This window comes from Somniosus microcephalus, chromosome 4, assembly GCF_052327205.1.
Source record: "Somniosus microcephalus isolate GS21.2 chromosome 4, FLI_Smic_1.0, whole genome shotgun sequence".
Taxonomy (NCBI): Eukaryota; Metazoa; Chordata; class Chondrichthyes; order Squaliformes; family Somniosidae; genus Somniosus; species Somniosus microcephalus.
The window spans coordinates 208,129,230-208,156,536 of record NC_140990.1 but is presented as its reverse complement, the minus strand read 5'-3'; the positions used below and the strand labels follow the sequence as shown (position 1 = coordinate 208,156,536).

Below are 27,307 nucleotides of genomic sequence, written 5' to 3'. Positions count from 1 at the left end.
GAAAGGGGGAGGGGGGGAAGGAAGAGAGGGAAAGGGGGAGGGGGGAAGGGTGCGAGGGAACGGCGATCGCGTGAGGCGGAGGGACTGAGAGCTGCTGCAATGGCCGCTCCGCTGACGGTCGCTGTTTTCGGCGCCTCGGGTAAGTGTGAACCCGTCAGTGGGCGAGTGTGTGCGGCCGGGGCCTGGGGCTGTGCGGGGATCAGCTGAGTATGGAGCCGCTTTAAGGCCCGTGAATCGAGAGCTTTGTGTCCCCCGCCCACACGGCTCTGTACCTGGATCAGAGAGCAACCGGACAGCGCGCCTCCCCCCCACCCCCTGCGCAACACCTACTCCCACATCCCCCCCCCCCACTCCCGGGAGCACCCACTCCCCCCCCCACCGAGCACCCACTCCCCCCCCACCCACCCAGAGCACCCACTCTCCCCCCCCCCCCACCCAGAGCACCCACTCTCCCCCCCCCCCCCACCCAGAGCACCCACTCTCCCCCCCCCTCCCCGAGCACCCACTCCCCCCCGAGCACCCACTCACAATTCACAATTCAAATCGCTTTATTGGCATGATAAGTTACATCTTATGTTGCCAAAGCATCAAATACATTTATGGTTTACCACATAAACGCAGTTCTATTCATACAGTGTATAAACAGGTATATCCCTGAGTGTATAAATATACATTCGCATTGTTTATATATATTCTTTTCTTAGTTTACTGGTTGGCTCTCTGTTCATGGCAAGCTGTAACATAGCGTGCCGCCAGTGTTATACAGCTTCTCTCCTCTCCCAGTAGGAATGGGAGTTTTTGGTTGTCATTCAGATTTCTGAAATCAGGGCATATTTGTGAGAATTTTTGGTAGAAATTCTCCCTGATGCCCTGATATTTTCCACAAGCTGTGAGGAAGTGCATCTCTGTCTCCACCACTCCCTGACTGCAGTGCGAGCATATCCTGTCCTCTCTTGGCAGCCTGGTCTGCCTGTGTCTGCCTTTTTCGATCGCTAGGCTATGTTCGCTAAGTCTGTACCTTGTCAAGGTTCTTCTCCCCCCCCCGCCCCCGAGCACCCACTCCCCCCCCGAGCACCCACTCCCCCCCCGAGCACTCACTCCCCCCCATTCTCCCCCCCCCCGAGCACCCCATTCCCCCCCCCGAGCACCCACTCCCCCCCCCGAGCACCCACTCCCCCCCCCCCCGAGCACCCACTCCCCCCCCGAGCACCCACTCCCCCCCATTCTCCCCCCCCCGAGCACCCATTCCCCCCCCGAGCACCCATTCCCCACTCCCCCCCCCCAAGCACCCACTCCCCACCCCCCCCGAGCACCCACTCCCCACCCCCCGAGCACCCACTCCCCCCCCGATCACCCACTCTCCCCCCCCCCCGAGCACCCACTCCCCCCACCCCGAGCACCCACTCCCCCCACCCCGAGCACCCACTCCCCCCACCCCGAGCACCCACTCCCCCCACCCCGAGCACCCACTCCCCCCCCGATCACCCACCCACTCCCCCCACCCCGAGCACCCACTCCCCCCACCCCGAGCACCCACTCCCCCCACCCGAGCACCCACTCCCCCCACCCGAGCACCCACTCCCCACCCCCCCACTCCCCACTCCCCACCCCCCACTCCCCCACCCCGAGCCCCCACTCCCCACCCCGAGCACCCACTCCCCCCCACCCCGAGCCCCCACTCCCCACCCCGAGCACCCACTCCCCACCCCCCCCACCCCGAGCCCCACTCCCCACCCCCCACCCCGAGCCCCCCCCCACTCCCCACCCCCCCACCCCGAGCACCACTCCCCACCCCCCCACCCCGAGCACCCACTCCCCACCCCCCCCACCCCGAGCACCCACTCCCCACCCCCCCACCCCGAGCACCCACTCCCCACCCCCCCACCCCGAGCACCCACTCCCCACCCCCCCCACCCCGAGCACCCACTCCCACCCCCCCACCCCGAGCACCCACTCCCCACCCCCCCACCCCGAGCACCCACTCCCCACCCCCCCACCCCGAGCACCCACTCCCCACCCCGAGCACCCACTCCCCACCCCCCCACCCCGAGCACCCACTCCCCCACCCCCCCCTCCCATGGCAACTTTTGGACATTGCCAGGAATAAGAGAGCAGCAGACGGAAGCTCATTTAAACACACGGAGCTGAGTTTATTTTTCAGAGTGATTTATATCAAAATAGGTCACATTTTTAAACTAAAATGAGTGAATAAACTTTGTCAGGTTATTAATGAACTAAACCAGGAGCTCGACTTTTTCCAGTTGATGAATATTTAGCTGAATTTAAATGCATCCCAATATGTGGAAACCTGGCAACAGGCAGTCCAACATAAAGATGGCAAGAGGGCACTTGAGGCTACTGAGCACAACATTTAATCAACACACAAGCTGCTCAGTCGACTCTCAAGTCACAAAATAATTTAAAATTCATTTTGGCTGCCTTGATAACATTTCACATGGGGCTATAATATGACTACTAAAGATTATAATAACTATGGGTATGACTGCATAGAAATACTTTAAAATTTTCACAAATTGTCACAATTCTGTTTGTTTACTCTCCTTAGATACTGTTCCCCCCTTCAAATCTGCTGTCATCACCTCCCTCCTCAAAGTACACCAGCCTTGACCCCTCTCCATTTGCAAACTACCGCCCCATCTCCAACCTCCCTTTCCTTTCCAAAGTCCTTGAATGTGTTGTCAAATCCCAAATCTCTGCCCATCTTTCCCGCAACTGCCGTGTTTGAACCACCCCCAATCAGGTTTCCGCTCCTGGCACAGCACTGAAATGGCCATTATCAAAGTCACAAATGACATCCTATCTGAACTGTGACTGTGGTAAAATATCCCTCCTCATCCTTCTCGACCTGTCTGCAGCTTTTGACACGGTTGACCACACCATCCTCCTCCACGTCTCTCCTCTGTCGTCCAGCTGGGTGGGTCTGCACTCGCCTGGTTCCATTCTTATCTATCTAGTTGTAGCCAGAGAATCACCTGCAATGGCTTCTCTTCCTGCTCCCGCATCGTTACCTCTGAAGTCCTTTCCTGGTCAATGTCTAAGGCTGAACCAGACCGTTCGCAACCTTGGTGTCCTATTTGACTCTGAGATGAGCTTCCGACCCCATATCCTCTCCATCACCAAGACCGCCTACTTCCACCTTCGTAACATCGCCCGACTCTGCCTCTGCTCATCTGCTGCTGAAACCCTCATCCATGCCTTTGTTACCTCCAGACTTGACTATTCCACTGCTCTCCTGGCCGACCTCCAACCTTGCACTCTCTGTAAACTTGAACTCATCCAAAGCTCTGCTGCCGTATCCTAAATCGCACCAAGTCCCGCTCACCCATCACCCGTGTGCTCGCTGACCTACATTGGCTCTCGGTCCGACAACACCTCGATTTTAGAATTCTCATCCTCGTTTTCAAATCCCTCCATGGCCTTGTCCCTCCCAATCTCTGTAACCTCCTCCACCCTTCAACCCTACGAGATCTTTGCGCACATCCAATTCTAGCCTCTTGCGCATCCCTTATTTTAATCACTCCACCAGTGCTTTCAGCTGCTTTGGCCCGAAGCTCTGGAATTCCCTCCCTAAACCTCGCTGCCTCTCTACCTCTCGCTCCTCCTTTAAAACCTACCTCTTTGACCAAGCTTTTGGTCAGCTGTACTAATATCTCCTTATGTGGCTTGATGTCAAATTTTGTTTGAAAGCACCCCTGTGAAGGACCTTGGGACATATTACTACATTAAAGGGGCTATATAAATACAAGTTGTTGTTGTTTAAAAATACCACAATATCATTAATCATGATTACATCCTTTTGAGAATGATATATGTATGCACAAATGCCCCGAAATGCAGGAAACTTTGAACCAGAGGATCCTCCTCGTAGAAGTGAATGTCACTAGCTATCCTTGCAGACAGTCCCAGTGCCTAAAGGAGTCTATAATAACAAATCACACACTGTTTTAATATCTTTTTGCTAGTATTCAACGGCATTACCATCACCGAATCCACACCATCAACATCCTTGGGGCGGGGGGGGGGGTCACCATTGACCAGGAACTTAACTGGATCAGCCAAATAAATACTGTGGCAAAAAAAAAGAGCAGGTCAGAGGCTGGGTATTCTGCGGCGAGTGTCTTACCTCCTGACTCCCCAAAGCCTTTCCACCATCTACAAGGCACAAGTCAGGAGTGTGATGGGATACTCTCCACTTGCCTGGATGAGTGCAGCTCCCAACACTCAAGAAGCTCGACACCATCCAAGACAAAGCAGCCTGCTTGATTGGCACCCCATCCACCACCTTAAACATTCCCTCCCTCCACCACTGGTGCACCGTGGCTGCAATGTGTACCATCTACAAGATGCACTGCAGCAACTCGCCAAGGCTTCTTCGGCAGCACCTCCCAAACCCGCGACCTCTACCACCTAGAAGGACAAGGGCAGCAGGCACATGGGTAACCACCACCTCCAAGTTCCCCTCCAAGTCACACACCATCCTGACTTGGAAGTATATCGCTATTCATTCATCGTCGCTGGGTCAAAATCCTGGACCTCCCTCCCTAACAGCACTGTGGGAGTACCTTCACCACACGGACGGCAGCGGTTCAAGAAGGCAGCTCACCACTACCTTCTCAAGGGCAATTAGGGATGGGCAATAAATGCTGGTCTTGCCAGCGACGCCCACATTCCATGAATGAATATTTAAAAAAATTACCTGTTTATCTCAAAATGCTAAGATATATTTTAAAGATGGTAACAAACACAAAGTGCTAACATGGACTTTCAGTTTTAAAGTAAAATAAATAATTCAAACTAAATGAAAGTGAAAGTATCCTACGTGCTTCCTTGTACAAATTAGTAACCCTGACTGGTGTTCTGCACAAGGTCACTCCACTAGGCATTTATGACTGAACTCAGAGACCACATTGATCTCAGCAGTAATGCCTCCTGCTCACTGTCTCATTGAGACAACCTCATGCAGCTGCAATCAAAGAGTTACTTCTAGTGCCAAGACATCTCTATAAATGAACACATCTAACTTATCAGAGTTCATCAGAGAGCTCAGACTAAATTAGATTGTGCAAAACCTTGACTGCTCTTCGACCCAGAGTTGAGCTTCAAATCCCACATCCTATCTATTACCAAAACTGCTTACTTCCGCCTCTGCAACACTTGCTGCCTCTGCCCCTACATCACCTGAACTGGCAACCCTTATACATTGCAACTGTGCTCTAGACTTGATTTCTCCAATGCCCTCCTTACTGGCCACCCATCCTCCTCCCTCCATAAACTACAACTCATTCAAAACTCAGCTACCCAATCCTGTTCTGCATTAAGAACATAAGAAATAGGAGCAGGAGTAGGCCATACGGCCCATCGAGCTTGCTCCGCCATTCAATAAGATCATGGCTGAACTTCTACATCAACTCCACTTTCCGCCCTATCCCCATTCCCTTAGTGCCCAAAAATCTATCGATCTCAGTCTTGAATAAACTCATCGACTGAGCCTCCACAGCCCTCGGACAGAGAATTCCAAAGGTTCATTAACCTCTGAGTGAAGAAATTTCTCCTCATCTCAGTCCTAAATGGCCGACCCCTTATTCTGAGACTGTGACCTCTGGCTCTAGACTCCCCAGCCAAGGGAAACATCCTCTTAGCATCTACCCTGTCAAGACCTGTACGAATTTTATATGTTTCAATGAGATCACCTCTCATTCTTCTAAACTACAGAGAATATAGGCCCATTCTGCTCAATCTCTCCTCATAGGACAGCCCGATCATCCCAGGAATCAATCTAGTGAACCTTCATTGCTCCCCCTCTAAGGCAAGTATACCCTTCCTTAGGTAAGGAGACCAAAACTGTACACAGTACTCCAGCTGTGGTTTCACCAAAGCCCTATATAATTGCAGCAAGACGTCCTTACTCTTATACTGCAACCCACTTGCAATAAAGGCCAACATACCATTTGCTTTCCTAATTGCTTGCTGTACCTGCATGTTACCTTTCTGTGTCAGCAAACTTGAATACATTACACTTGCTCCCCTCATCTAAGTCGTTGATCTAGATTGTAAATAGCTGAGGCCCAAGCAGTGATCCTTGCAGCACTCCATTAGTTACACCCTGCCGTCCCAAAAATGACCAGTTTATTCCTACTCTCTGTTTTCTGTCCATTAACCAATCCTCAATCCATGCTAATACATTACCCCCAATCTCATGAACCCTAAGACCTTCTTCCCTTTCACCCTGTCCTGGCTGATCTTCAGTCGCTCCCTGTTCCCCATCATGTTGAAATGAAACTCCTGGTTCTTGCCTTAAATCTTTTATACCTTGGTCACCTGCAACCTCCTGCAGCATTTGGTCCTTCGACGCTGGCCTTGTGTGCATCACCCCTCTTCCTTCGCTCCGCCTTTGGTGACAGAACCTTCAGCTGCCTCAGGCCTAGTCTCTGGAGCTCCATCGTTAAACCCATCTGCTTCTCTCCCCACTTTTAAAAGCTGCCCTAAAACCTATCTTTTTGACCACAATTTTAGTCACCTCTCCTACACTCCTACTGTAACTTGGCCTTTGTTCCTTTATTAAATTCTTCCCTCTTAAGTGCCTTGGGACAGTCCTGGCCAACATTTATCCCTCCGCCAACACCTAAAACAGATTATCTGGTCACTTATTTGTTGTGGGAGCTTGCTGTGCACAAATTGGCTGGAGCGTTACCTACATTACAACAGTGACTACACTTCAAAAGTACTTAATTGGCTGTAAAGTGCTATGGGACATCCTGAGGTTGTGAAAGATGCTATATAAATGCTAGATTTTTTTCTTTTTTACATGAAAGGTGCTATATCAATGCAAATTATTGTTGAGAGTGTTGACCTCTTTTGCTTTTTATGACCATTTTCCGGAAATCTATCTTTACATTGCCATATAATTGTCACTTAAATGACCATTATTATGGCCTTCTCTTCCATTGTAGATTTTTCAATTTAATGAATACTGCATGCAAACTATAGTTATAACACATTTAGTGTAAACCTTTGCATGTTACTGCACTATTTGTGTTGGGAGAGGAAATAAATATTTAATATAATTAAATTAAAATAAAGCCCTAGGAGGATAAAGTTAATTTCAACTCGACCATGTTGGAGCAAGCCATCAAAACATAAGCGGGAGCCCCTCCCCCCTCCCATGGATGAGTGAGTTTATGTGAGTGAGTAGCTAAACTGCATGTACCAGTCTTGATTCCAGGGGGGCGATTGTCCCAGCCCCTTGGAGGTGGGACAGTTGGGAAAATTGCAAAAAAGTGAGGGCGGGTTCGCAACCCGCCTCCAACCCGCCTCTGTGCAATTTTGCCGGAGGCGGGTTTCATGGGTGCGATTCGGTCCCGTCTCTATCAGTCGGGAGAGGTAGTTAAGACCCTTAACAAGTGATTAAGGGCCTCTATAATCCTATTTTGCCAGGCCTTTGTTATTTTACCACATTTTCCGCATGTTGCACGGCCCTCCTAAACCACGCCAGCTAATCCTGGTGGGTTGACAAGTGGGTGGCCTCCTCACAGCTGCAGCTCCACCATTAAAACGGAGCTTTCATCAGGGAGCAGTTGCAGGTGGCAGAACTTTTGTTGCACAGGTCTTTCAGCACTTTTAGCAGGCCTACCGAAGTCGGAGGTGCTGCAGCTTCTATCTCTCAACTGTGGAAAACCCTCTCCCCACTTGGACTGAGCGCTTCCCCAACAGAGGTATCTGCCAGCAGCATGGGAACCATTTATTTCCTTTCACCATGGACCTCAGATTCGGATGAGGAGCAGCCACGGCAGCAGCAGAACCAGGCAGCTCAGCAGCAACAGCAGCAGGAGCCCCAACCTCCTGCTCACCCACCTGAAGCTGCACAGGGCAAAAAGCGCCAGCGCATGGAAGCATGTCGCTGCAGGAGATACCCCCCTCTCTGGGTTTACAGACAGAGAATGAGCTACCTCAACATGAGTGAGCTGCAGTGCCAAAGGAGGCTGAGAGTTTCGCGAGAGGTTGTCCAAGAGTTCTGCGGACTGCTGCACCCAAACCTGGAGCCCAGAGGAGTGGGTGGACACCCCTTACCAGTGGCTGTCAAAGTCACCACTGCACTCAACTTTTTTGCCTCAGGCTCCTTCCAGGCATCATCAGCGGCATCTCCCAGTCGGCCGCCCACAGTTGCATCACACAGATTACCAATGCCCTTTTCACAAAGGTGCACAATTACATCCACTTCTCAAGGGATCAAGCAAGTGTAACCGCGCGTTCGGTTGGCTTTGCAAATATGGCAGGCGTGCCAGTGGTTCAGGGCGTCATAGACTGCACACATGTGGCCCTTAGGGCACCCCATCAAAACCCAGCTATCTTTGTCAACTGCAAGGGCTTCCACTCCCTCAACGTACAGCTGGTGTGTTACCACAAGAAGGAGATTTTGCATGTTTGCACCAAGTTCTGTGGTAGATGCCATGACTCGTTCATCCTGAGGAACTCCAGTGTTCCTCCGCTCTTCAATCCGCCAAACCAACTTAATGGATGGTTCCTTGGTGACAAGGGCTACCCCCTGAAAAAGTGGCTAATGATGCCGATCAGGAGGCCAGCTAACGAGGCTGAGGAGTGCTACAATGCCAGCCACACTTTGACCAGGTCCATCATCGAGCAAACCATTGGCTTGCTGAAGATGCGATTTCGATGAGTATACAGATCAGGTGGAGCCCTGCAGTATTCAGCAGCCAGGGTCTCCAGAATGGTCGTGGTCTGCTCTGCACTGCGCAACATCGTGGCTTGCAGTTTCCTGATGAGCAAGTAGCTCTGTACATAGCCTCCTCAGATGAGGAGGAGGAAGACCAAGCGGCAACGCATCTACCAGCAGCAGCGGCAGCACGCGAGCACATTGCTGGCTGTGATGCAAGGGATGCACTCATCCTGGCCAGATTTGCATAGGTTGCCCATTGTGGCACATGTACTTGGCTCCTTCTTAACACATGATAGACAGTGGACATGACTCTCTTGCCTCCTTTCACTCTGACCACCAACCTGACCACGCAAGTGTCGCGGAGCCCGCAATGTGGAGCTGCCTAAGCCGAAATAACAGATGCCATCACGCCAACTGTTTGCCATCGCCTCATTTTAATACATTCACACAGGGATGGCATTTCATCAATAAACAGAAACAAGCACCCAAGTGCCTACCCCTGTGACTAATTGTGCTTTATTTTTCTCTTACACATGCTCCTACGTGGTGCTCCCCCTGTGGCTTCAGCAGACGTGGAGGCCACTTGCTCACTTTCATGCTGCTCCTGCTTCGGCACCTTTGGCAGACGTCCTCTGGGTTTCTGAGCCTGTGAGGGCTCGCCAAACGCCTGCTCATCCTACGGCAGTGCAGGGGCTGAGACGCCCATCTCAGTTGGGTGAGGACTCTGGTGGGGCTCTGACCGAGGGCTATGCAGTGGCATAGAAGTGTGAGCGCTTGGAGAGGAACCCCCCACTTCCTTGTTCTCTGCCACCAACTTACCTCTCATGGGTCAGGTCCACCTCAACGCTCGCAAGTGGCTTGAGAGCACCTTGCTGCACATCAGGGGGGCCATGGAAACCCGTTTCTGAACTGGCAGTCCTACTCCAGAGGACTTCCATGAAGCTCTTGTTTCTCTGCTCAATAGCTGCCCATCGCTCCTCCAGAGATGTCAGTCTATTCTGAACAATCACCATGTTTTCCTGACTCTGGCGACTTATTTCCTCCATGGCCATAGCCATCCTTTCCACGGAGGTTGCCATCCTTTCCGTGGTGGTGCATTCATGTGCCATTGCCTCCACAAAGGCACTGCTCATGTTAGAGTTGGACTCCTCCATCCTCTCCACGCTTGCAGTAACCCTGGAGACAAAACCTGCCAGAGATTCCTGCACCTGCTCCTAGAGTTCCAGCACCGCTCTCCTAGATGGACCCAGAGGCACAGGGTCCACATGCAGTGGAGCTGAGCTAGGAGATTCCTGCGACCTCCAACAAGTACTCTCCACTGCTGTCCCTGTCTCCACCACCTGATGCTGCTCACCTCTGCAATGTGAAAAACACGGTGACAACACTACTCTATGTCCCGAAGGTCCCACCAAGGTGTGCGTATCTGCGCTGGTGCTGGGTGCGCTTACATCTGCTGACGCTGCGTCCTCAGAGGTTGCAGGTTCCCCTGAGGAGTCTTGCTCCTCAGCCTCTTCCTCGTCGACAGTGGGGTGGGGCTCTGTGGATGGTCCTGTGGGGGAGTAAAGACATGGGTTAGACATTTCACGGAAGTGTGGCATGCACATGCAATAGTGCAGACGATCACGTGGCATTCTAATAATGTACACCAGCAGCCATTTCAATCACTCAAGCAATGTAAATGAGAGAGACGCAAAACTATTCAGTCACCAGCTTGGTCTGGATCGCCAGTCTGTCCGTCCCCCACTTCCACCTCCACCTCTGCGCCGACGATGCCCAGGGCCGCCTCTTCAGCCTGGGTGAGAATGGCTAGGGAAGGTGGCCCTCCTCCTGTCTTCGCCCTTTTCCTTCTATTGTGGGCTCTCTTTTCCTGCAGTGAGTGAGACAAGTGGAGTTGGAGTGAGAATAATGGAGTGAGTGTAGAGTCCAGAGCATAGATGCTTAGAAGGAGACAAAGATAGAGTGAGGATCAATGTCCAAGGGCCCTCCCTGTGCGTTGTTAGTCGTTGTCATTGCATAACATTGAAAGGGAGTGTGATGGCAGCATAGTCAAATAGTGAAGTGATTGGGTTCATAGAGTAAGAGCGATTGTGAAGGCTGCAAGGGTTGTAAGGGTAAAGTGGGACGTGGAGGAGGAGGTTGACAATGCAGAGTGCTGGTGATGAGAAGAGAAGGGTAGCAGAAGGAGGGTCAAGCTGAAGGTACACTCACTTTGCCTGATCTTACAAGGGCATTGAACCTTTTAGGGCACTGCAGCCATGTTCTGCTGCACACTGATCTGGAGGTTATATCCCTTGCCAGCTGGACCCACACAGCCTTGGTTTCTTTGGGAGGCCTCTTTCTCCCAGATGAGGGGAAGAGCATCTCCCTGCTAGCTCTCGCCCCCTCAACCAGGATACCCAGCGCCTCATCGTAGAACCTCGGGGAGGCCCTTGCCTTGGAGATGGCCATTCTTCAAGGAGATAACAGTTTGGAAGTGGTGCAGCATCGGACAAAAACCAGTGGAATGGGCCAAGGCAGCAAACAGCCCTTAAATGAAGCTGGATAAGTGACGTCAGCAGAGGCGAGTTTCAGTCCCAAAAGACTAATTGGCCCAGGGGAACCCACACCTCTGAAATTAACTATCCAATTAGGGGAAAATCGCTACTTTTTCCCACCTGACCATGGAGGCGGGTTCGGAACCCGCCCAAACCGAAACCCATCTCCAATGGGAAAATCGCCCCCCTGGTCTTTGCTGAGGTCTGTAACCTCAGACAGGGTGACAGCAGGGGTGCTACAATTTGACTCAGTGCCCTGGGTTAGGGAAGGGAAAATTGCTCCAGATCAATAGCCAGTTGACCACTTGGAAGTGCACGCGCGCGTGTTGAGGTCGTGTGAGGACAAGTTCAGACTCGGTGGTGATGTCTCCCAGCACTGCACGCACTGTCTTGTCCTCTACATGGATAATGGTCACTTGGGACAAGATACTGGAGGGCAGCCCGTGCCATGAGCAAAGCGTCAAGGGTTTCAGGAGAGGTGTCGGAGGGGGAAAATTGCTGAAACAAAAAAAGCAGATCTAAATGCATTTTAAAAAATGTGGTCTGAGCACTGTTGGCAACATGTTGCAATTTATGTTTAGGTTTTTCAAAAAATAAATGTCAGACTTCATTTAAAACGTTATCTATTATTCGAAGGTGAAGTTTGTTAGCGAAGATATTGACAATTTTGATGGGAAAAATCTAATAGTGCTTAAAAAGCAATACCAAATAATGCATTTGCATACTTTAAAATGGAAGTTCTGGATGACCAGAATATGAAAATATGAGAAGAATTTGTTACCAGTTTGTCAGGGTGCTAATTTACTTGTGATATCACACTAACTTTGCAACTACCGATAGTGTATTACGCCACATGTAAGAAGTACTAGAAGGTAATAGCTGTCAGAATATTTTTGACAGACACTTATCTATTATTTTGGGCAGCAATATTTAATGGTAATTGAGTAGACAACTTGATATAGACACGCCACTTTAAGCTGCATATAAAATGCTTGGCAAAAATGTACACTAATGGACAGTGGCTCTGCTTTATGGAGCCTGGGTACTTTCATCGGTATAAGCACAGTGCTGCAGTTTTAAAATTGCTTAATGTCAGAACATCTTATTGCAGAGTTAGCCATAGGGATGATAACCGGGCGGGTTCTACAACAGGTGGACTAGTCCTCTCCACCGGGTTACCGCCCAGGCTGCAAAGTTGAAGGTGACTCCCCTAGTCTTGTGGTTCATGGCTCTATCTGGGGTATAGCCTTAAATTATGAAGCATTATCCTCTCATTATTTGACGAAATGGTGCAAAGAGGATGCTGTGCTTCTTAATTGAAACTTACCACATATTTTTCATCATAAAGTAACAATAAAAATATGAACCAGCGCAGTAACCCTCACTAGGTTTATTGGAGCAAACATTTGGTACGGAAAATTACTGACTTGTCCTTAGTACGGAATATGTAGTAAATTTCAACTTTCATCTTCTGCTCAGTTTCATATTCTAATCTCAGGCCATATTGTCAACCAGATGTTAAAGCCAGCCCATAAAACTCACTCAACTTTCAAAACCCAATTTGAACGGCACTGCTCAGCAAGTTCTACTCAAATGCACCTTTAAGGTACATTAGGGCGCATACAAAGAGCATTTCCCTTCCAGATTGACCTGAATTCTGGAGCAAATTCTGTTTTACATACAGGTAGTGCATTGTCTTATCAGCCCAGTACAATTTCTCCATATCTTCTGTGCACTCAACAATCACCAGGGTCAATTTTTGAGACTGTCGTCTCCAGCTGCTCCCTGATTAAATATACACATAAATAGTCATCTGATTATGAACAAAAGCTAATACTACTGTATATAGAATCTTGATTCTGTAAAGGGATAGGTAGGCTATTTGCGTCACATATGGTAAACCCAAATACGCCTCATATCTTTCTTCCCCCCACCCACCAGCTACAACCACCTCACCATGCCATGGTAAAGAAAAACTCCAGATTGTGAAAACTCCATTTAGGTACAGGATAATTTAGAAGCTCTGGATGTGATGCTGTTTATTGGTTTACACACATTGTTAAAATGAGTTATGTGATTTTCAATTGTTGCTGAGATTTGACTGTTCATTGATCGCAGTATTGAGTGCCTAGTGTACATTAGGAAGGTTTTGTTCTGCCTTAAATGGCCAATTGACAGTCATGTCTACAACTGTTATATATCACAGTGATATTGAATTTTAAACCTTGCCTTTAGAAAATGAAACGTGCAGCAATAAAAACCAGATCAAACAGATGTCACCTTTCAGCATCTCAATCCCATTGATCTGTCTTAAGCACACACTCTGTTGACCAGTTTTGTTACTATAGCAGCGGAGGGCAGATGAGTTGGGTGCATCGGTTTCCTTGGATACTGATTCTCGCCTCCCTGTGTTTGCGATATCTGCTAGTCATAGAAACTACTTGTTAGGAAGCAGCAAGAAATGGGATCCTAGGTTGTCAACCCCTAACATGGATGTTGGAGCATGGCACTAATTAGTGTACACAATAACGAAACTGCTTCAGTCACTATCTGCCTGTTTCAAAATAGATACTTAACAATTGACAGAATATAAATTTTACTCCGTTTTTCATTTTAACAGCAGTTATCTATGCTTAGTTTAGTTTGTTTTGTGAAATGGGTGCCTAGAGGATGATGGAAACTGTTCCTGCTACAGACTTTGAAGAGCTACATAAAGTAGCAAAAATGACTGCATACTGTCCTTTCACTTTTTTTGTTAATTTTGTACAATATGAGACATTTAAAAATTGGTGCCAACAAGTATGTAGTCCTTTTTTTATTAACGGGCCTGGTCCTGAGAGTGCAGAGGGCTGATTTGCTTCCTTGGTGTCACGATTGCCAGTCTGAACTGGTTCTTTGGAGGTGTGCCACAGCCGACCCTTCGTTTTCCCTTCCCTCCTGTGGGAGGGTGCAGGGGGGGGATTTGCGTGGTTGGCACCAGAGCTGGGTGGATATACTTGTCGGGGTGGGCTGGGCAGGCTGGGGCTCTTTGGTCGGCTGGGGTGGGGGGGGTTGTGGGAGGGGTGGGAGGCAGAGGGCTGATCTGATACAGGTCTTTAAGGTAATGAAAGGGTTTGATGGGGTAGACATAGAGAAAATGTTTCCACTTGTGGGGGAGTCCAAAACAAAAGGTCATAAATATAATATAGTCACTAATAAACCCAATAGGAAATTCAGGAGAAACTTCTTTACCCAGAGAGTGGTTAGAATATAGAATTTGCTGCCACATGGAGTGGTTGAGACAAATAGCATAGATGCATTTAAGGGGAAGCTAGATAAGCACATGAGAGAGAAAGGAATAGAAGGATGCATCCGAGGTTGCTGAGGGAAGTAAGGGTGGAAATTGTGGAGGTGCTGGGCACAATCCTCCTTAGATACAGGGGTGGTGCCAGAGGACTGAAGGATTGTAAATGTTACACCCTTGTTCAAAAAAGGGGAGAAGGATAAACCTGGAAATTACAGGCCAGTTAGTTTAACATTGGTGGTGGGGAAGCTTTTAGAAACCATAATCCGCGAGAAAATTAAGAGAGACTTGGATAAGCAGGGACTAATAAAGGAGAGCCAGCACGGATTTGTTAAAGGCAAATCGTGTTTGACTAACTTGATTGAGTTTTTTGATGAGGTAACAGAGAGGGTGGATAAGGGCAGTGCAGTTGATGTTGTGTATATGAACTTTCAAAGGCGCATGTATGATAAAGTACCACATAATAGGCTTGTTAGCAAAATTGAAGCCCATGGGATAAAAGGGGGCAGTAGCAGCATGGATATAAAATTGGCTATGGGATAGAAAACAAAGAGTTGCAGTGAATGGCTGTTTTTTAGGACTGGAGGGAGGTGTTCCCCAAGGTTCAGTACTAGGACCACTGCTGTTTTTGATATACATTAATGACTTGGACTTGGGGGCACAGGGCACAATTTCAAAATTTGCAGATGACACAAAACTTGGAAATGTATTAAACAGTGAGGAAGATAGTAATAAACTTCAAGAGGACATAGACATGCTGGTGGAATAGTCGGACACATGGTAGATGAAATTCAACACAGAAAAGAGTGAGGTGATACATTTTGGTAGGAAGAATGAGGGGAGACAATATAAGCTAAATGGTACAATTTTAAAGGAGGTGCAAGAAGAGGGAGAGCTGGGGGTGTTTGTGCACAAATCTTTGAAGGTGGCAGGACAGGTTAACAAAGCAGTTAATAAAGTATATGGGATCCTGGGCTTTATAAACAGAGGCATAGAGGACAAAAGCCAGCAAGTTATACTAAACCTCTATAAAACACTAGTTCGACCCCAGCTAGAATATTATGTCCAATTTTGGGCGCCACATTTTAAGAAGGACGTGAAGACTTTGGAGAGGGTACAGAAGAGATTTGCTAGAATGGTTCCAGGGATGAGGGATTACAGTTACGTGGATAGACTGGAGAAGCTGGGGTTGTTCTCCTTAGACCACAGAAGGCTAAGAGGAGATTTGATAGAGGTGTTTAAAATCATGAAGGGTTTAGATAGAGTAAATAAAGAGAAACTGTTTCCAATGGCTGAAGAGTCGATAACCAGAGGGCACAGAATTAAGGTGATTGGCAAAAGAACTAGAGGTGACATGAGGAAAAACTTTTTTACGCAACGAGTGTTTAGGATTTGGAATGCACTGCCTGATGGGGTGGTGGAAACATATCCAGTAGTAGCTTTCAAAAGGGAATTGGATAAATACTTCACAGAATCACAGAAACCTCACAGTACAGATAGAGGCCATTTCGGCCCATCGAGCCTGCACCGCCACATATCCCACCCGATCCCCGTAACCCCTACACCAACACATACCCCACCCTATCCCCGTAACACCACGTATTTAACCCCCCTAACACTAAGGGTCAATTTTTATCATAGCCAATCAACCTAACCCGCACATCTTTGGACAGTGGGAGGAAACCGGAGCACCCGGAGAAAACCCACGCAAACACGGGGAGAATGTGCAAACTCCACACAGACAGTCACCCGAGGCCGGATTCGAACCCGGGTCCCTGGCGCTGTGAGGCAACAGTGCTAACCACTATGCCACCGTGCTTGAAGGATAAAAAATTGCAGGGATATGGGGAAAGAGCGGGGGAGTGGGACTAACTGGATTGCTCTTCGAAAGAGCCGGCGCACACTCGATGGGCTGAATGGCCTCCTTCTGTGCTGTACTATTCTATGATATGCTGATAGGGTGAGATGAAAAGGGGTGGGAGGAGGCTCATGTGGAGAATAAACGCTGGCATAGACCAGCTGGGCCAAATGGCCTGTTTCTGTGCTGTAAACATGACACCAAACATTCACACTGGTAACAAATTATAGGTGCAAATCAACTGGCGCACTAAGGTTAAATTTAATTTTACTGTTGCATTTACGTCATTGCTTTGGTGCTGACATAAGTTCTGTTTTTGCTGGCAAACCGACAATATAAATCAGCTGGCACCTGGAGCCACATGATGCAGTTTCTGTGGGTTCCTCTGGCCATGTAGGCGGGAATGGTAGCATAGTGTCAATGTTACTGGGCTAGTAATCCAGAGGCCTGGACTAATGATCCAGGGACGTGAGTTCAAATCCCACCATGGCAGCTGGGGAATTTAAATTCAGTTAATTAAATAAATCTGGAATAAAAAGCTAGTATCAGTAATGGTGACCATGAAACTATCGGATTGTCGTGAAAACCCAATCTGGTTCACTAATGTCCTTCAGGGAAGGAAATCTGCCGTCCTTACCTGGTCTGGCCTATATGTGACTCCATCCCACAGCAATGTGGTTGACTCTTAACTGCCCTCTGAAATGGCCCAGCAAGCCACTCGGTTGTAACAAACTGCTACGAAACACAATAATAAGAATAAAACCAGACGGACCACCCGGCATCGACCTCAGCACCGGCTATGGACACGACAATGGCACACCCAGCCGCTGCAAATGTCCTCCTCACCAACATCTGGGGACTTGTGCCAAAATTGGAAGAGCTGTCCCACAGACTAGTCAAGCAACAGCCTGACATAGTCATACTCAGAAACATACCTTTCAGTCAATGTCCAGACTCCTCCATCATCATCCCTCGGTATGTCCTGTCCCACCGGCAGGACAGACCCACCAGGGGTGTTAGCACAGTGGTATACAGGCGGGAAGGAGTGGCCCTGGGAGTCCTCAATATTGCCTCCGGACCCCATGAAGTCTCACGGCTTCAGGTCAAGCATGGGCAAGGAAACCTCCTGCTGATTACCACCTACCAACCTCCCTCAGCTGATGAATCAGTACTCCTCCATGTTGAACACCGCTTGGAAGAAGCACTGAGAATAGCAAGGGCACAGAATGTACTCTGGGTGGGGGACTTCAATGTCCATCACCAAGAGTGGCTCAGTAGCACCACTACTGACCGAGCTGGTCGAGTCCTGAAGGACATAGCTGCTTGTCTGGGCCTGCAACAGGTGGTGAGAGAACCAACAGGAGGGAAAAACCTACATGACCTCGTCCTCGCCAATCTAGCTGTTGCAGATGCATCTGTCTATGACAGCATTGGTAGCAGTGACCACCGCACAGTCACTGTGGAGACGAAGTCCCGTCTTCACACTGAGGACACCCTCCATCGTATGGCACTACCACTGTGCTAAATGGGATAGATTCAGAACAGATCTAGCAGCTCAAAACTGGGCATCCATGAGGCATTGTGGGCCGTCGGCAGCAGCAGATTTGTATTCCACCACAATCTGTAACCGCATGGCCCAGCATATCCCTCACTCTACCATTACCATCAAGCCAGGTGACCAACCCTGGTTCAATAAGCAGTGTAGAAGAGCATGCCAGGAGCAGCACCAGGCATACCTAAAAATGAGGGGACAACCTGGGAAAGCGGCAACACAGGACTACATGCATGCTAAAAAGCGGAAGCAGCATGCTATAGACAGGGCTAAGCAATCCCACAATCAACGGATCAGATCAAAGCTCTGCAGTCCTGCCACATCCAGTCGTGAATGGTGGTGGACCATTAAACAACTAACGGGAGGAGGAGGCTCCATGAATATCCCCATCCTCAATGATGGTGGAGCCCAGTACGTGAGTGCAAAAGACAAGGCTGAAGTGTTTGCAACCATCTTCAGCCAGAAGTGCTGAGTGGATGATCCATATCGGCCTACTCCTGAGGTTCCCACCATCACAGAAGCCAGTCTTCAGCCAATTCGATTCACTCCATGTGATATCAAGAAACGGCTGAGCGCACTGGATACAGCAAAGGCTATGGGCCCCGACAATATCTCAGCTATTGTGCTCCAGAACTAGCTGCGCCTCTAGCCAAGCTGTTCCAGTACAGGTACAACACTGGCATCTATCCGACAATGTGGAAAACTGCCCAGGTATGTCCTGTCCACAAAAAGCAGGACAAATCCAATTACCGCCCCATCAGTCTACTCTCAATTATCAGCAAAGTGATGGAAGGTGTCATCGACAGTGCTATCAAGCGGCACTTACTCACTAATAACCTGCTCACTGATGCCCAGTTTGGGTTCCACCAGGACCACTCGGCTCCAGACCTCATTACAGCCTTGGTCCAAACATGGACAAAGGAGCTGAATTCCAGAGGTGAGGTGAAAGTGACTGCCCTTGACATCAGTGCAGCATTTGACCAAGTGTGGCATCAAGGAGCCCTAGTAAAACTGAAGTCAATGGGAATCGGGAGGAAAACCTCTCCACTGGCTGGAGTCATACCTAGCACAAAGAAAGATGGTTGTGGTTGTTGGTGGTCAATCATCACAACCCCAGGACATCGCTGCAGCAGTGTCCTAGGCCCAACCATCTTCAGATGCTTCATCAATGACCTTCCCTCCATCATAAGGTCAAAAATGGGGATGTTCACTGATGACTGCACAGGGTTCAGTGCCATTCACAACTCCTCAGATATTGAAGCAGTCCGTGCTCGCATGCAACAAGACCTGGACAACGTTCAGGCTTGGGCTGATAAGTGGCAAGTAACATTTGCGGCAAACAAGAGCCAGGCAATGACTATCTCCAACAAGCGAGAGTCTAACCACTGCCCCTTGACACTCAACGGCATTACCACCGCCGAATCCCACACCATCAGCATTTTGGGGGTCACCATTGACCAGAAACTTAACTGGACAAGCCACATAAATTCTGTGGCAACAAAAGCAGGTCAGAGGCTAGGTATTCTGTGGCGAGTGTCTCACCTCCTGACTCCCCAAAGCCTTTCCACCATCTACAAGGCACAAGGGCAGCACGGTGGCATAGTGGTTAGCACTGTTGCCTCACAGCACCAGGGACCCGGGTTCGAATCCGGCCTCGGGTGACTGTCTGTGTGGAGTTTGCACATTCTCCCCGTGTTTGCGTGGGTTTCCTCCCACAGTCCAAAGATGTGCGGGTTAGGTTGATTGGCTATGATAAATTGACCCTTAGTGTTAGGGGGATTAAATACGTGGGGTTACGGGGATAGGGTGGGATATGTGTTGGTGTAGGGGTTACGGGGATCGGGTGGGATATGTGTCGGTGCAGGCTCGATGGGCCGAAATGGCCTCTATCTGCACTGTGGGGTTTCTGTGATTTTCTGTGAAGTCTGGAGTGTGATGGAATACTCTCCACTTGCCTGGATGAGTGCAGCTCCAACAACACTCAAGAAGCTCGACACCATTCAGGATAAAGCAGCCCGCTTGATTGGCACTCCATCCACCACCTTAAACATTCACTCCCTCCACCACCGGCGTACTGTGGCTGCAGTGTATACCATCTACAAGATGCACTGCAGCAACTTGCCAAGGCTCCTTCGGCAGCACCTCCCAAACCTGCGACCTCCACCACCTAGAAGGACAAGGGCAGCAGGCACATGGGAACACCACCACCTTCAAGTTCCCCCCAAGTTACACACCATCCTGACTTGGAAGTATATCGCTGTTCCTTCATCGTCGCTGGGTCAAAATCCTGGAACTCCCTCCCTGACAGCACTGTGGGAGTACCTTCACCACACGGACTGCAGCGGTTCAAGAGGTGGCTCACCACCACCTTCTCAAGGGCAACTAGGGATGGGCAATAAATGCTGGCCTTGCCAGCGACGCCCAGATGGCATGAACGAATAAAAAAAAAATACTGGCGTGCGTACTGTCGAGGCCCTAAACTCTGAGATTCCCTCGCTAAACCTGTCCGCCCCTCTCTCCTCCTTCAAAACGCTGCTTAAAACTTACCTCTTTCGCCAAGCTTTTTGTCACCTGACCAGTGTCTCCTTAAATAAAAACAGAAAATCCTGGAAATACTCAGCGGGTCAGGCAGCGTCTGTGGAGAGAGAAACGGAGTTAACATTTCAGGTCGATGTCAATTTTTTCGTGACAACGCTCCTGTGACGCCCCTTGGGGCATTTTACTACATTAAAGGTGCTATATAAATGCAAGTTGTTGTTGTTGCTGTTGTGCTTGCTGTTGGAGGAGTTTATGGTTTTGACCACTGGTGGGCTCAGTGACCTGAGTAGACCAGTGAAGCAGATTTGTTCTCAATGGCCTGCACTGACTATCCCCAGAGATTGGAGGAGATATGATTGCTAGCTACATAGTGACAAACCATCAATTGAAAACGTAAAATAACAACAGAAAACGCTGGAAAAACTCAGCAGGCCAGGCAGCATCCGTGGAGAGAGAAACAGAGTTAACGTTTCAGGTCTGGGACCCTTCATCAGAACTGGAAAAAGCTGGAGGTGTAACAGATATTAAGCAGGTGCAGAGACGGGGGGGGGGGGGGGGGGGGGGGGAAGGAAGGAATTGAAGGAATAAACTGTGCTTTTGTAAGAGGCAGGAAAGATAAAGGGGGAGAAATTCAGTATCGCCCCGTTTGGGGCGTAAGTATCGACTGGGCGCGAAATTTTGCGCCCGGCGCAAATTATCGCCACCTACTGGTAAATTGGCCTGCTTCGCCCCAGGAGGTGCTTGGAGCGCTAAAACAGGCGCTGTGCGACTGTCTTGAGGCGCTAAGCTGGAGAAGCGAGGCGCTACCACCGAGGGCGGGCACAGCGCAGGTGCGGCCAGTTAGCGATTGCACGCAGACATGCTGGCGCCGGTCAGCTCTTAAAGGGGAGGTTTGATCTTGGATTGTAGCCACACCCAGCGCATCGGAGCCCTGATTCTCGGCCTGGACAGACCTGCTGCCACATTCTTACGCCTAGGACCATTGAGAGGGCCAGGGAGCGAGCGCAGCGGTTCAGCGAGGGGGCCTTGCAGGTTCTGGTTGGCGCGGTGGAGCGCAGGTGATCTATCCTGTGCCCGGACAGTGGCAGGAGACCGCTGCCCAAAGCTTGGAGGGAGGTGGCTCACTGAGTGACCTCCAGCAGCATGGTGCCTAGGACCCCTGTGCAATGCAGGAAGAAGTTCAACGACCTCACTCAGGTCGTCAGGGTGAGTACCCTTTTCAGAATCCTCTTCATCCCTGCATGTCGACCTCACTTTATGGCCAAAGGGTCCTGAAAGCCCCAATGCCCAGCCCTCATCCAACACCTATGGGCCTTTCATGAAACTCACACGCACATTCAGCACTTTACACACTGTAAGGGCTAATCGACCATGGGAGGCAGTGCAGCCAAGATCAGGGCTTCACACTGTACTCGGAGCCCGTCCTTTCTCTTGCAGGGCAAGCTGGCGCGTAACAGGAGGCAGCAGCAAGGGACCAGGGGAGGCCGGACTCACCTTCAAGCCCTCACCGATCTGGAGCAGCGAGTCCAGTGGATTATGGCAGGCCGGATGATCGGCCCCGTCGCCACTGGAGATGCCGACCCCGTTCTGGACAGCAATGGTAAGGTCATCACCTTTTTGACCTCTCTCCTTCCACTTGTGCCTCACACCAGCATCCTTTGCCACTATCGAACCAATACAGTACATTGCAGCACTCATGCCTCCCTCGCTGCCACCCTGTCCTCACGCTAAAGCCACTCTTGTACCTCCCTGCTTTCAGATGCTGATTCGCCAGCTGAGGAGGCGGGCCCTCAAGCTGCCACTGTGTGTGACTCTGAAGGCGACGACGAGGAGGAAGCTGGACCATCAGTGCCACCCTCAGCCGAGGCAGCCCATGGCCATAATGGGGGCACGTCTTCCCTGGAGGGGAGCAGGGGGGAATGGTCTGAGGAGGGTGAAGCTCCGGGGCTAGCGGGCTGCAGCAACGCGGGGGGGTGGTGTAGGGAAGCTCGGCGGCCTTCTCCCCGGAGGGAGAGTCTGGCCTCGAGTCCTGCTACAGTGAGCGCGGAAGAGGTGCGGCTCCTCGCTGAAATGAGCGCCCAGGCGGAGCACAGGGAAACTAAGCTCATGGCTGCAGTGGCAAGGATGCCCGAATCCATTGAGTCACTGGCAAGGAGTGTCCAGGACTTCGGCGCAGCACAGGCAAGGAGTGTCCAGGACGTCGGTGCAGCGCAGGTAAGGAGTCTCCAGGACTTTGGCGCAGCACAGGCGGCTGCCATGCAAGTGCTTAGTGCTGCAATGCAGTCAGTGGCTGGTCTCATGCAGACGCAGATTGAGGCCACATGAGCACTGACTGCTGCCATCTTCGCTGGATCGGGCACGAATCGCCGGGGCCCTCGCCGCGCCGCAGCAGGCCAGCAGTCTGTGCTTCAGCAGATTGCTCCGCATGCTGCAGTGCTGCCCCGTGGGAGTGCCAGTGTGTCGTCCAACCAGGGAGTTGCTGTCCTCTGTCAGGATGACAGCATTCCTGCTGCCAACATTGTCACCTCTCCACTGCAGCTGCCACCACCTGTAGGACAGACTGCTGCCGCCCATGCAGAGTTGGAGCAGTCAGCAGCCGGGCCCTCCAGCCCCAGAGCTGGTCCAGGCCGTCCCTCAAGGGCATCTGCCGACTCAGTTTCTGACACTCAGCAGCCTTCCCCCAGCCTTGCTGCAGCCACTGGGGTCCCATTGCGGAGGAGCTGCAGGGTGGGAAGGGGCAAATCTCGCAAGCGAAGCAGATCACCCTCGAAGGGCAAAAAGTAGGAGGTGTGGCAAAATGCTGTTAAATGTTTTATTGAAGGCCGAGGATTGTGGTCATTTTTTGGTTACTGTTTTGTTCATTGTCTCCAGGTTGTGAGAGCCAGTTATGTGTCTGATTGCTTTTTTTGGGGGTTTCTCTCTGTTACTTTGTCATGCAGGCAGGGCACAGAGTTTGTTAAATAAAGAAGTGTCTTTATTCAGAATGTGCATGTTTGCTCTTTGAACTATTTGTTGCCTTGACCGGCTTAGGAGTTGCGGCAAGGTTCCATTCATGTTCTTTGAATGGCACAAGCCATTCCCTCAGAGGGGGCCTAGAACCGACTTGCTATAAGCCGCTGATGGGCGGCCCTTGCACTTTGTGCCTCCCTCCCGTCTTGGTGCTCCTCCTCCTCCTCCTCTGCTGGTGCTCCAATGTCTGGTGGCAGTGGCTGAGTCCTGAGGATTGCCAGGTTATGCAGCATGCAGCACACTACAACGAAATGGGAGACTCGCTCAGGTGAGTACTGAAGGGCTCCTCCGGAATGGTCCAGACAGCGGAACTGTTGTTTGAGCGCGCCGATTGTGTGCTCAATGATGTTCCTGGTCACTTGATGGCTCTCATTGTATCGTTCTTCAGCAGGGGTGCTGGGCGAACGGAGCGGGGTCATCAGCCAGGTGCACAGAGGATAGCCCTTGTCCCCAAGAAGCCAGCCTCCTGGGTGAGCCGGGGCTTCGAAAAGGTCTGCCACAGAAGTCTGGGGCAGGATGAAGGCGTAGTGGCTGCTGCCTGGAAAGTGGGCATTGACAGCGACTATCAGCTGTCTGTGGTCACAGACCAACTGGACGTTCAACGAATGGAACCCCTTCCAGTTGCGGTAATCCTCGGCATTCTCTTGCGGCGCCCGCAAAGCCACATGCGTGCAGTCAATGGCGCCCTGGACCATAGGAAAGCCCGCTATTCTTGCAAATCCTTTTGCGCGCTCTTGCTGCTTGTCCGGGGTCATGTACTGACGTCTCCTTTTAAAGAGGGCATTTGTGACTTGACGGATGCAGCAATGCACCGCGAACTGGGAGATATTGGCAATGTATTGAAAGGAGCCGGTGGCATAGAAGTTGAGAGCCACTGTGACCTTCACTGCCACTGACAGAGACGCCCTGCTCCTCAGTTGAGGCTGCAGATCTGGCTGAAGCAGGTGGCAGAGCTCAGTGACCACCTCCTTGCTGAATCGCAGCCTCCGAAAACCCTGCTCCTCAGACATGTTGAGGTATGAGAACTGTTGGCGGAAAACCCTGGGACGGTAAGGTCTCGTGTGCCGACGCCTGTTGGCCCTCCTCCGTCTGGCCATGATTGGCACTCTCTCTCTGTGTCTCTGTGCCCTCTCAATGTAATGGAGAAGCCCAATGTTCCCACCCATTGCAGCCCCCATAGTATGTGGCCACTCAAGGTTATGCCGGTGAAAAAGCAAAGCAACTACAAAGTTCTGGTCAGAAGCCAAAAGTACCTCAGCGAGCGCTGACTCAATGCAGAAAGCTCTCTCCCTTTGTCTCTCTGCAAATCTCTCTCTCTCTCACAGAAGGAGTGGTCCAAAAATGGCTACCACAAAGAAGCCAGGAAGAGCCCCCTTTAAATAGCGCCCCCCCAGCCCCACAGCGACTGGGAACTGTTCCAGTCAACCAGTCGCTGGGAGCAACAGGCGGAAAGGAGGGGGGCGCCACTGAATTTCCGGTTCGCGGCGCCTCAAGGGCGTTGCACCATGAAATGACATCAGGATCTGCGCGCGCAGCTGAGCAGGCGTTGCGGTTTAGCGCCGCCGCTAAATGTCCGCTCAATTTCGCGAGAGGCGCAGGTCTCGCCGCACCCGGGCGCTAGCTGGCTCGTGCCCCACTTAACGCCCTCTTAAGGCGCTAATGGGTGGCGCAACCAACTGAATTTCTCCCCCAAAATGTTGCAAATGGGAATGGCAAAATCATACAGCATGAAAAATGAGGGCAGGGGTTATAGTTTGAAATTTTTGAACTCAATGTTGAGTCCAGAAGGCTGTAAAGTGCCTAATTGAAAGATGAGGTGCTGTTCCTCGAGCTTACATTGAGCTACATTGGAACAATGTAATAGGCCGAGGATAGAGAGATCAGAGTAGGTGTGAAGCGGTGAATTAAAGTGATAACGTATGCTCTCTTGGAAGCTTGAGCAGCTGTCTGGAAGTGGGGAAGGGAGTGGGGTGAGGAAGGGTGGTGAGGGACGGAGGGGACAGGGAGGAGACTGAAAGGAGGCTTTGAAGCTGACTTTACCTGCAGCTGAATAAGGAATGGTCAGCTGAGAATCCTCCACTCCACTCATCACAAGCTTATACCCAGTCTTGGCAGATGACTGCTGGTGGAATCACAAGGGTACACTCCTTTCAATTTGGTCTTGCCCAGCCACCAGCCGCTATCCACAGAGATCCTGCGGACCACTGTGACTGTCTTAGCCATCGCTCCACACCCAAGTCCATGTATACTCATCTACTGCTGCCAGGGCTAAGAAACCCACCACTCACAGGCTCACACAGATCTCACTCCTGTCCTCGCTATAGGCAATCCCCTGCTGTGAAACAACCCAACAACAAACGTGCGGTCAAAGCAGCTGTGGGACGTTTGCCAGTCAGAGCAACAAAAGGGGTTGTAGCTGGGAAGCCTCCTACTCTATACAAGTCTCTACAATTAAACCAATCTACGGCTGCCTGCGGAGGAGAAAGGCTGCAGCACCCTGACTGGGACCTGCTGCTGCTTCAGCCTGTTATAACAGCTAACCCGCATCAAAGTGAGCCCTCTGACTAGGAATGATCATGGTCCTGTCACCGCGGAAACCTGTGCGTGACTGTATGACCCTAACTACACGTGCCTGCGGGCATTGTGAAAGCTGTATGATAGAATGTAGTCTGTGTCAAACTATGTCCTGAGACAGCATGTACAAAATAAATAAAACTATCAAAAAAAAGTTTGTGAAGCCAGTTTAAAGCATTTCTGTTATCAGGGATTTGTGTGTAAACAAAAGGTAACACTCTGCTTTTCCCCACCCCCAAGTTTCCTCCTCTTCTGCTGGGATACAGCAGCCCTTTGGTACCTCATCCAAGTCGCCATTCTTTAATTGTGAGTCTAGACAGTGATTGTCAGCAGGCTAGTCAATCATGAGAGTGGGCATCACAATGGTGACGTACCGACCCTCACCTTCTATCCACACAGGGGTGCTGTGCAGTAGGAAGAACTGCTTTGCGGTTATAGGTGGGAACCCCACACAGCCGAAGGGGCATGCTGGGACTGATTCTTTGTATGGCTTAGTATCAGTCTGATTATTTTTTGAAATATGCATATTTTAGTTAATTATTACAAGTGAAACTTACCTCCCACAAAAATTTAGATACTTTTAATTAGCAGATTGTTCGTGAGAGAATCCCGGTGTTAGCAATTATATAATATACTAATCTGCCACCCACCCGCTCTGCTGCAGAGCTGCTGAAACTGATTATCAGACGTGGCAGTTCACACTCCAAGCTAAAGACAAGAGTCAGTAAAGTCACACGCTTTAACTGGTGTACTTTGATTCTGGAAGTATAGCTGTAGTAGCAATCACTTTTTCTCTTCACTTAAATAGAATTGGTCAGTGAGTGCAGGCGTGATGGGTGAATGGGACTTGGTGCGAGTTAGGAATTAGGAAAGAAAAAAAGTCTGGAAACACGCAACAGGTCTGTGTGCATCAGTAACGAGAAAAGACAGATTAATGTATTTTGTTGCAAATTAACCTGTCCCATGAACTTTAATCAGAGGATTCCAGAAAAATAAAGTACTGCGCTGATGTTAATGAGTGAGGCAGGGAAACAGTGGCATAGGAACATAGGGATAGGCCACAAAGGATCATATGGTGAAAAAGAGAAAATCAAATGAGGGGTTGGAGATGAGAGAGAAACATACTGTGCTTGCAAGCTGTGGAGTTGATTTGTTCATTCAGCTTGCCAAACCTGTAAAGTAGCTCACCCCAGGTTAGATTGTAAATGGAATTTTCCATGCCCTGATCTCATGACTTTGCCTCAGTTTACTAATCCCTCCACTT

At 50.2% G+C, this 27,307-nt stretch overlaps 1 protein-coding gene across 1 annotated transcript in view; it reads left to right on the top strand.

The window, feature by feature from the left end:
• Positions 1-39: 39 nt before the first annotated feature.
• The window catches only part of LOC147120181 (nmrA-like family domain-containing protein 1), a 125,925-nt gene continuing 98,657 nt past the window's right edge, over positions 40-27,307 (top strand). The window contains exon 1 of the mRNA XM_085985743.1: positions 40-139. Coding sequence (XP_085841869.1) covers positions 100-139 — 40 coding nt within the window. The 5' untranslated portion in view covers positions 40-99. The remainder of the gene's footprint in view (positions 140-27,307) is intronic.